General features: G+C 43.7%; 1 protein-coding gene across 2 annotated transcripts; it reads right to left on the bottom strand.

Annotated features, from left to right (window-relative positions):
- Positions 1-667: 667 nt before the first annotated feature.
- LOC143301901 (uncharacterized) lies at positions 668-10,682 on the bottom strand. 2 transcript variants are annotated; one of them, XM_076616343.1, is made up of 4 exons: positions 10,567-10,682; positions 8,608-8,696; positions 3,718-3,986; positions 668-2,925 (listed from the first exon to the last, which is right to left on the bottom strand). In XM_076616343.1, exons 2-4 carry the CDS (start codon positions 8,631-8,633, stop codon positions 2,777-2,779), a joined length of 444 nt encoding a protein of 147 aa, XP_076472458.1. In that variant the 5' UTR covers positions 8,634-8,696; positions 10,567-10,682; the 3' UTR covers positions 668-2,776. The 2 variants fall into 2 exon arrangements, with proteins under 2 accessions (XP_076472458.1, XP_076472457.1); XM_076616342.1 differs by having other exon boundaries at positions 8,608-8,686; positions 10,567-10,678.
- Between the last annotated feature and the right edge of the window lie 380 nt (positions 10,683-11,062).

Here is an 11,062-nt window from a genome sequence, read left to right as displayed (position 1 = left end):
ATTTTTTTTTTTATTCATGTATTACAAATACACATATATTTTATTTATTACATACAAACATACATAATTATTATTATTCACACACACACACATACACACACCACCACCACCACCACCACTACAGAAATACACAACGCACATGCAGCTTATTCATCGTTTCATAGACACCAAGGCCCAACCCTCGATCAGCAAACGTACACGCCCAGTCCCCGCCCGCCACATACACACATATGGAGTGACGACTTAGAGGTAATGCATTCGCATAGGAAGCGAGAAAACCTGAGCGTGCTGGCTGGTTCGAATCACGGCTCAGTCGCTCGTATTTTATCCCCCTCCTCCACTAGACCTTTGAGTGGTCGGGTGGACGCTAGTCATTCGGATGAGAAGATAAACCAAGGTCCCGTGTGCAGCATGCACTTAGCGCACGTAAAAGAACCCACGGCAACAAAAGTGTTGTCCCTGGCAAAATTCTGTAGAAGAAACCCACTTGGATAGGCGTAACAAATAACACTGAGGGGGGAGGGGGGGGGGGGGGAATGGGTGGCCACTCTCAGTATAGCGACGCACTCTCCCTGGGGGAAGAGCAGCCCGAATTTCACACAGAGAAATCTGTTGTGACAAAAAAAAAAAAAAAAGAAAAAAAGAGAAAAAAGAAAGACTGATGCAATACAAATACAATACACACAAAATGAAAGTGTTAAAAAAAAAAAAAAAATTCAGGAATCCACTGTGTGAACCCTGGTCCCGATTAAAACTTCTGTGACAAGCGAACCAACACCCTCCACTTTCTCAACGCAAATCAGACAGTGTAGCATGCTGCTGACAACAGATCCACTGGATTAACTCAGTACGGCCAGTCCTCTCTTCTCCTCTACACAGACCCCTCGGATGTTCAGTGGGTGTCTGAATGACCCAACCTTCAGCTTCCGTCGTCAGAATTGTGGTATTCTTTGTCAACATTCACGTCTTCAGTATAAGAGCCTTCCGCTTGCAATATTTTGATGATGGTAATCGGGGTGAAACGCTGTTAACGTCGTCTCTTTCGCCGTTCGTATGGAGAGAGTTAAAAGTAACTCACAGCTGTCTCCACCCACTCTCACCTTAACCCTTTCACCGCCAAGCTCGCATTTATGCACAGGCGTGGTAGAGGACCCATGTCACTGAAAGGTGACCATTCATTGGTCTGTTATCCATGAACCTACTGCTCTTAATGTTCAGTGGTAGGATAGACCATATTTTCTATACAACGCAGGGAGAATCCCCCAGCTATTCTTAGCTACTGCCTTTTCTGTGTTTATACCACAAGGGAATTTTGTACTCAAAATTGACTGGCGGTGAAAGGGTTAAACACTGTTGCATGGTCGGTAAAAATCCTGGTCATATAAGACTCAAACCCAAGGATGCTGATTTTGCTTGTCAGGTGCATTACCAACTGGGCCACCTGTCATTTCACCAAAAACAAAGTTAATTGGCAAAGACTCGAACTTTTTTCCCCTGCATACTCGAAATCCTGGGGTTGATCCCCCGGTACACAGAAATGCTTTTCATTGCTCATTCAAGAGCAGACTTGCTGGGAAGTTCAAAGATCTTCCCAAGCGCACTGTAAGCCCTGTGACCAGCCTGACACAGAGACAGGACTAAGTGCATTGTGCGTGTCTTCCTCGGTCCATCAATGGCCTCCAAGACATCTCTTTCCTAAAGAGTATCCGAGTTTTCGCTCGCTAAGTCAAAGGCAGGGTTTGATCCACAATATGGTACCGCCTTTCTCCATTTGGCTTTGTCTCTTTGTCTTGCTCATGACATCTTTTTCCTGAAGAATACCTGAGTTTTCGCTAAGTCAAAGGCAGGGTTTGACAGAAATTCCCACAAGATGATAACACCTTTCTCCAGTTGGCTTTGTCTCTTTGTCTTGCTCTGACATCTCTTTCCTAAATAGTACCTGAGTTTTCGCTAAGTCAAAGGCAGGGCTTGACAGAAATTCCCACAAGATGATAACACCTTTCTCCAGTTGGCTTTGTCTCTTTGTCTTGCTCATGACATCTCTTTCCTAAAGAGTATCTGAGTTTTCGCTAAGTCAAAGGCAGGGCTTGACAGAAATTCCCACAAGATGATAACACCTTTCTCCATTTGGCTTTGTCTCTTTGTCTTGCTCTGACATCTCTTTCCTAAAGAGTACCTGAGTTTTCGCTAAGTCAAAGGCAGGGTTTGACAGAAATTCCCACAAGATGATAACACCTTTCTCCAATTGGCTTTGTCTCTTTGTCTTGCTCATGACATCTCTTTCCTAAAGAGTATCTGAGTTTTCGCTAAGTCAAAGGCAGGGTTTGACAGAAATTCCCACGAGTCTGAAATCACCGGTGTCCATTTTGCTTTGTCTCTTTGTCTTGCTCATGACATCTCTTTCCTAAAGAGTATCTGAGTTTTTCGCTAAGTCAAAGGCAGAGCTTGACAGAAATTCCCACAAGATGATAACACCTTTCTCCATTTGGCTTTGTTTCTTTGTCTTGCTCATGACATCTCTTTCCTAAAGTGTATCTGAGTTTTCGCTAAGTCAAAGGCAGGGCTTGGCAGAAATTCCCACAAGTCTGAAATCACCGGTGTCCATTTTGCTTTGTCTCTTTGTCTTGCTCATGACATCTCTTTCCTAAATAGTATCTGAGTTTTTTGCTAAGTCAAAGGCAGGGCTTGGCAGAAATTCCCACAAGTCTGAAATCACCGGTGTCCATTTTGCCTTAGCCTCCGTCTCTTGATTCCTGTCCTTTCTATTCTGTTGTGGTCACTTTGCTTTCCAAACAATCTCTGTTCTACTGTGGCCAGCTTTGTTCTGCCAACGTTTCGCCCCCCTCTCCAATTCCTCCTCTTGGGTTGACGGAAGCTGTTGGAGACTGGGAGATGCTTCTTGGTGGCTAGGCTGCTCAGTTTTATCTGCACACACAACAGAGTCACCTCTTTGTGATGTAGTAAATATATGATAGCACAGATTGGTTCTGTAGCCACCTCATCCTCCCTCCCTCCACCTCAGAACAAGGATTTTTTTTATTTTTATGAATACTTACATAGTGCCTATCCTCGGTTGGAGACCAAGCTCTAAATGCTTTACTAACTTGGGGTCATTTGCACAACAGGCTACCTACCTGGGAAGAGCCGACTGACGGCTGCCATTGGGCGCTCATCATTCGTTTCCTGTGTCATTCAACCAGATTTCAGGCACGCACACATACACGCTCAGACAGACATGTAACATTTTGCGTGTATGACCTTTTTTTTAAAATTATTATTATTTACCTCGCCATGTAGGCAGCCATACTCTGTTTTCGAGGGTGTGCATGCTGGGTATGTTCTTGTTTCCATAACCCACAGAACACTGACATGGATCACAGGATCTTTAACATGCGCATTTGATCTTCTGCATGCGTATACACACGAATGGGGTTCAGGCACTAGCAGGTCTGCACAAATGTTGACCTGGGACCTTTCTGAGTGGGTGAGTATTTTGGCAGTATGGCATTTTGTTATCAATAATAGAAACGTTGATCTACTGATCTCTCTCTCCCTCTCTCTGTCTCTCTCTCACACACACACACACACACAGAGACTATCCACACAAGGTAATAATAAGGTATCAAATTCTTTATCATCTCAAATCAAAAATTAATGTATAATGTCAGAATGTAAACTGTTTCGGGCTCTTAAAACCTGATAAATCAGCCTATATACCTTCAGGTGATTTAGTTTTCTTGGCAAGGGGTTCGGATCTGTCTTGGGGCGATGGGCGTCTACCAGTCCCTGGACATGGGCGATGGGGCAGGCGGAACAGTGTGGGCACCGCGTTCCACACCAGGCGTTTCCTCTCCGCTGTCGTGAACTGGGCGTCCTCAAAATGCTCACCGCACAGTCGAAAGTTGTTGTACAGCTGATCATACGTTGGCCTGGTTTCTTCAATCAGAAAGTCGTCTCTTCCGAGATTCTTCACCCACACATCACACCTGAAAGACAAAAACAACAACAACACACACACACACACACACACACACACACACACACACACTAATATCACTTCAAGTGGAAAGACGTTAGACTGAAGACAACAACGACAACAACAACAACAACAACACACACCTCAAAAAGTTTCATGACAATAAAATCTATTCTATTCTATTAACACACTGACTTGGCCTAACAGACTATTCAGATTAGTTCTCTATAAACTCACATTTTCTGATCACACACTTTACTTTTACAACAATTATCAATATAATGTTCTTAGTTTTAATGGGAAAACACAGGATAGGCCAATCACAACCGACACAAAAATGCTTCAAATCTTGACCGGAATAAAATCCTAACACCCCCCCCCCCCCCCCCCATAACACACACACACACACACACACACACAAACATAATAATGATGATATGTAGAGCACTTACATGGCACACACTCTATATACATGGTCTCTAAGCGCCTCACATGAAAAAAACCCAAACATATGCAATAGAGCATAACATACATATTATTATTATATACATATTAATATCAAGCACGTGAAAATGGGAAAAAAAAGAAAAGAAAAGAAAGCAAGTACCTGTCGATATACACCAAAACCATACTATTAACTGCATATATGAACAATACAGCACACACACACACACACACACACACGTACACACACACAGAGTATCAAATATTCCCTAAAGTCAGAAACGTGCACACACACACACGCTTGCGCGCACTGAAACAAAGCACACACACACACGACTGAACTGAAGCAATGAATTAACACAACAGTTCCTGAGTTGGGTCAGGCATCTGACCACATTTTACCCCCAGTCTGGACATTTGTATTTGTATTTCTTTTTATCACAACAGATTTCTCTGTGTGAAATTCGGGCTGCTCTCCCCAGGGAGAGCGCGTCGCTACACTACAGCGCCACTCATCTTTTTGTATTTTTTCCTGCGTGCAGTTTTATTTATTTTTCCTATCGAAGTGGATTTTTCTACAGAATTTTGCCAGGAACAACCCTTTTGTTGCCATGGGTTCTTTTACGTGCGCTAAGTGCATGCTGCACACGGGACCTCGATTTTTCCTCTAATCCGAATGACTAGCGTCCACTGAGACCACCACTTAAGGTCTAGAGGAGGGGGAGAAACTATCGGCGGCTGAGCCGTGATTCGAACCAGCGCGCTCAGATTCTCTCGCTTCCTAGGCGGACGCGTTACCACCAGGCCATCATTCCACACAATTATTGTCCATCTTTAAGAGCGAACAAGAGACGTGAGCCATTCAAATTCAAGACGTCCCCATATTACACACATTTTCAAAGTGTCCCAAACTTACCCCAAATTCATATGAGGGTTAGTGATGACGCAAAGAGCATATATTACGTAATTTTGAAAATGCACTCTCCAACTTCACAATACCGCATTAAATACACATAATATGAATACCTGTTTGAATATCTGTTGGACTATATCACAGACTAATGCCTACCACGTGTACACTCTAGAATTGGGTGTTTGAAGTGACTGATGAATATTTTGAATCTGAAAGTGGTGTGTCAGGAATATAGTAAATTAAACACAAGAAAATGGAAATACAATGTACCTGATATACAGTTGCACTATTCATTGAAAACTCCATGCCAGCATCACTATCTGTCTGCCTGTTTATCCACCTCTCTCTCTCTCTCTCTCTCTCTCTCTCTCTCTGTGTCCTTTTTTGCCAGGGTGAACTGAAAGATGAATACCATATAATATTGTTTGTTCTGTGCACATTGATCTGCGGATGAATTTCTTCAAGACTTCAAGACTCTCCGAGGACACTTATTCGATCAAACAAGCAGAGAAATTGTCAAGTATCAGAATTTATTTTCTATGTGACCAAAAGGAGAAACAATCTACTCCGACTAATTCAGTAAAATGTCATTTCCATGAACAGAATAATATTGTGTGATGCTGTATCATAATACCCCTTCCCGTGCCACACCCCACACCCCCGCCCCCCACCTCCCCAGTCCCCTGGTTTTGAATTGTGGTCCATGGCCAAAGTTTATCAAAATATCTTCGTTCGCTCGTTTGTTCTGTCTTTCAACTCACCTCACTCTTTCTTCACTAAAATCTACATCAGTCCAATGATAATAATATATTCAACTCGGTCTCTGTCTGTCTGTCTCTGTCTATCTCTCCGTCCCCAATTGATTTACATGATATTTAACTACACTCTCTCTCTAAGGACCAACAATGTGTATACTGGTTTCGAAGGAACACAAAGCAGAATGTTAAGGTAGTAAACTAGTGTCCCAAATTTACTTCATTTTCAAACACACACACACACACACACACACACACACACACACACACACACACACACACACACACACACACCAAATAAATACATATATATCTTTCTACGTTCCTTCCTCAACCCCTATCTCTTGGTACACACAAACACACGGACACACACACACACACACACACACACACGCACACACACACACACACACACACACACAAACACACACGCACAAACACACAAACACACGGACACACACACACACGCACACACACACACACACGCACACACACACACACACACACACACACACACCAAGAGAGGGGTGAGGGAGGCATGGGGATTTGTGTTTATTTGTTTATGTGTGTGCGTCTTTTTAAGCCACTGATGATTAGATATGTTCAATTCCGTGCATGATAAGACGATATCCTAAAGACTGAACAGATTACATTTTGATCTTGATGATGAATAAGACAGAGAAAGACAGGAAGGTGGGGTGGTGAGGGACGGATATGACTCAGTCGATTGTTGAATATTGGCACAAAGGGTAGTGAAGGTGGATGCTCCCTCTGTTAATCAAAGGGCAGTAATTTCCAGCCAAAATTATGTAAGATTTGTTTTTGTAAAAGGGTGAAAAACCAAGAAAATATGGTAATCATGCCCTATCAAATTACACAAGAACATTGTATGAAATTAATGTAGGGCTTCAGCATGAATGATAAAGCAGTAAAAGCTAGGAAAATGAAAAGAATTGAAAAAGTATAAGCCAAAATTTGCTTTTAATGAATACACCAGGACATTATGAGTATTTCAGTTTGGTTGGGTGGCATTGTAGCAGGAAAATGCTGCGAAAACTTAGCTCTGAGTTAGGGCGATCTCTGCGGGGATCACACCCAGTAACTCTACTCCTCTGTTCTTTAGAGGAAAATGTGTTGTCTTTCTTTCCTTTTTTTTTTTTTTCTTTCTGTGAGACGTGTCTGGTAGGTCAGGGGAAAGGCAGATCGTGGAGAGTAGGAAGGGGGGATAAATGGGATAGGATGGTGGGGGTTAGACAGGGTAGGTGAGATAGGGTGGGACATAGGCTGGTGGGGACATAGGGATAGGATGGTGGGGGTTAGACAGGGTGGGTGAGATAGACTGCTGGGGATAGACAGGGTGGGACATAGGAGTAGGATGGTGGGGGTTAGACAGGTGGGGGGGAAAGGGTAGATGGGGGGGGGGGGGAGTTGTACCTGGGAGAAAGTAGGGTGATGAGGGGAAAATGTGACCTGGGAGAAGGATACAGAAAAAAACCATATCGTACGTATGTTTCTCCATTCCTCCTTCACCCCTCTCTCGGCACATACAGTTACAGACTCACACACATCTAGAAAGTGGCAAGTGAGTAATGCACATAGATTTATGTTTATTTGCTCATGTGATCATGATCATCTTTTTAAGCCACCTGTTATTAGATATATTGTATTCAGTGCATGATAAGACGATATCCTAAAGATATCCTAAAGACTGAACAGAGATATTGATCTAAATGAAGAATTAGACAGGGAGACAGGGGAAGGATGGAAATAACTCAGTGGCAATATTGGCACTACAGGAGTGAAGCTGGGTTGAATATATAATCAGTGACATAAACACACACACACTACAGAGAGAGAGAAAAAAAAACAAAACCCAAATAAGTACATATATACCTCTCTCCATTCTTCCCTCACCCACTCTCTCTGTCTCCGTACAAACACACACACACACACACACACACAAACAAACAACACTCCTCCCCCCACCCCCCTCATATCCACCCCTTTCCTACTCTCCCTCCCCCCCAGTCTTCTCCCTCCCCCCCCCCTGCTCCCGTCCTACTCTCCAGTCCCCATCTCCCCCTATCCTAGTCTCCCTTCCCCCATTGCCCCCCTATCCTACTCTCCCCCTCTATCCCCACCCTCTGCTACTCTCCCATCGCCCCCCTTCACCCCCCACCCCTTCGTCCCCCCCCCCTACCCCCCTATCAGTTTCTCGACATTTTGATACAAATTTGACAGATGCAGATTTAGATTATTACAGATCACTCCATGACCTTTTGTTATTTTATTTATTTATTTATTTATTTTTTTAAACTGAGGCAAAAACATGCACTCACTGTCAAAACCTTTTACGCATACGCACGTGTACGCACACACTCACACGTATAGTACACACACATACCATCGCACGCACACGTGCACACACACACACACAGATGGATAGAGAGAGAGAGAGGAGAGAGGGGGGTGGGGGGGGGGGAGACAGAGAGAAAGCAGGACTGGAGAGATGCACTGACCCGGACAGGCAACACGTGCTTCCCATCCCAAACAGCTGGCCATTCGGTGCATCAGGCCTTTCACCCAACAGTCTGGCACCTGTGCAGTGCTGTGTATCGATCACAGGTGTTGCTAATGTTTGGAGTCACTAAAACCAGATCTCTCTCTCTCTCTCTCTCTCTCAGGCTCGAAAATAATCATGTGTAGTATCTAGTTTTGTGTGTGTTCTGATGATAAGTAAATACCGATAAATGACATAACAACACAACAGAATGGGTGGCTGAGTTTGGTTATATTATTCCTTTTTATCTTATTTTCTAAGTGTTTATTTCATTTGCAGTTTAAATTTGAGGAACTGTGAAAAAGAATGTGAGAGGGCATGTGAGAGGTACTATTGGATCGAGCAGAATGTGTTCTGCTATTCTTGTGTTAAACAAAAATAACCCGTCCCCCCCTTGTCAATAGACCCTTGCAGGTAATGACAATAAAGTGTCAAAGTGTCTCTCTCAGGCTCTCTCTCTCTCACTGTGTGTGTGTGTGTGTGTGTGTGTGTGTGTGTGTGTGTGTGTGTGTATGTGTGCAGGTGCCAAGTTGACGCGTGTATGAGTTCGTGTGTGGTTGAGAGTAGGTGGGTGTACGCTTGTGTGTGCGTGTGTGAGATGATAGATAGATAGACAGATATACAGAGAAAAAGAGAGAGAAAGTTAGTGAGTGAGTGAGTGAGTGAGTGCATATCTGTCTGTGTGTGTGATCATGCACGTACATGGTAGAGAGTGAGAGAGAGCCGAGAGAGAGATGGTGAGACTATAAAATTCTGAGAGAGAGAGAGAGAGAGAGAGAGAGAGAGAGAGAGAGAGAGAGAGAGAGAGAGAGATTCAGATTCAGATGTTTATTCAGATAAAGGCCTTGGCCCCCGGCATACTGAAGGGGCTAATACAAAGGAAAATAATACATAATTTTCATTAACAAAGGTAACAGTTAACAGACATAAGGTCTGCAAACGAGTATTAAGAGACTGCACAGAGAGACAGAGAGAGAGAGAGAGAGAGAGAGAGAGAGAGAGAGAGAGAGAATCTCAGAGAAAGAGAGAGAGAGAGCTGGAGAATCTGAGATTGAGAGAGAGAGAGAGAGAGAGAGAGAGAGAGACAGAGAGAGAGAGAGAGAGAGAGAGAGACAGAGAGAGAGAGAGAGACACAGAGAGAGAGAGAGAGCGTTCCCCCGTATCTGCACTGAGTCGTGATGAGAGCGTCAGTTTCAGTTTCAGTTTCAGTAGATCAAGGAGGCGTCACTGCGTTCGGACAAATCCATATACGCTACACCACATCTGCCAAGCAGATGCCTGACCAGCAGCGTAACCCAACGCGCTTAGTCAGGTCTTGAGAAAAAAAAGGTGAATAAATAATAGATAAGCTTACATAAATAAATAAATAATAATTATAATATAAAAAGGTAGTAGTAATAATAATAAAAATGAAATAATAATAATTAAAAAAAAGAAAAAAAAGAAAAAAAGACAACAATGATGATAAATAAGCAAATAAATGTAAAACATGAAGACACACATTTACACATACACCCACACATGCATAACAGAGAGCGTCGAAAAGTCCGTGTAATACGGCCCGTGTAGCTACAAACCACAATACAAGGCGAGCCCACACAACCCGCAGCGGGTCCCAACACTGACACGTCGCGCACTGCTGCTCAACTCTGAAGGCGGACGTTGTTGATACTATGAAGAGAACCCACAACACATTGATCATTCCACAGCACATCTTTGATCAAGCAGAAAGCATTACCAGTCACAACTGTATACATACATGTGTATTTGCTTGTTTTTGGATCTTTTTGAGAGGGATTAACGAGCCGGGAGGGAGTATCGACACAGGGGAGTATCCGGGGCTGACCCGGCCGGTTTGATTACGTTTTGCCGCGGTTTGCACACGCCGTGAGTCAAAAACACTGTAAAAAGTAATTACCTCTTTTCATCCTTTGGGAATCGGTAAAACGGTTTTCCTCGGCAGTCCCGCCTGTACTGTGAATTAGTACAGTTCACCGCTGCACAGGCGTGACCCCCGCCTTTCGTCTTTTTGCCGGCGTCCGCCATCTTCAGCCCTAAAGGAAGGGACATAACTGGGAAACAAATCTCCCGCCTAAAACCATCATGGTGACGTACCTTTGATCTTGCTCCCACAGACTGAAAACCAGATCCACTGATTTCCAATTAAACGAATATCAGCGTGATCTCCAGACCAAGACTATGCGTAGACTTCTTCGAAATGGAGCCTGTCGATCTCTCTCTTAGCTTTTCCAAATACAGCAAGCGCGTGAGCGCGTGTGTGTGTGTGTGTCAGTGTGCCAGTGTGTGTGTGTGTGTGTGTGTGTGTGTGTGTGTGTGTGTGTGTGTGTGTGTGTGTGTGTGTGTGTGTGTGTGTGTGTGTGTGTGTGTGTGTGTGTGTGTGTGTGTGTGTGTGT

Source organism: Babylonia areolata, chromosome 28 (genome assembly GCF_041734735.1).
Source record: "Babylonia areolata isolate BAREFJ2019XMU chromosome 28, ASM4173473v1, whole genome shotgun sequence".
In the NCBI taxonomy this organism is placed as follows: Eukaryota; Metazoa; Mollusca; class Gastropoda; order Neogastropoda; family Buccinidae; genus Babylonia; species Babylonia areolata.
The sequence above is the reverse complement of the archived record's forward strand: the minus strand, read 5'-3'. Positions and strand labels throughout refer to the sequence as shown.

Coding starts and splice junctions, on each gene's coding strand:
- LOC143301901 (XM_076616342.1), bottom strand. Junction 3,987..8,607: donor AGCACGTGTTGCCTGTCCGG/GTCAGTGCATCT, acceptor TTTGTCTTTCAG/GTGTGATGTGTGGGTGAAGA. Junction 2,926..3,717: donor GAAAACTAAATCACCTGAAG/GTATATAGGCTG, acceptor TTGTGTGTGCAG/ATAAAACTGAGCAGCCTAGC.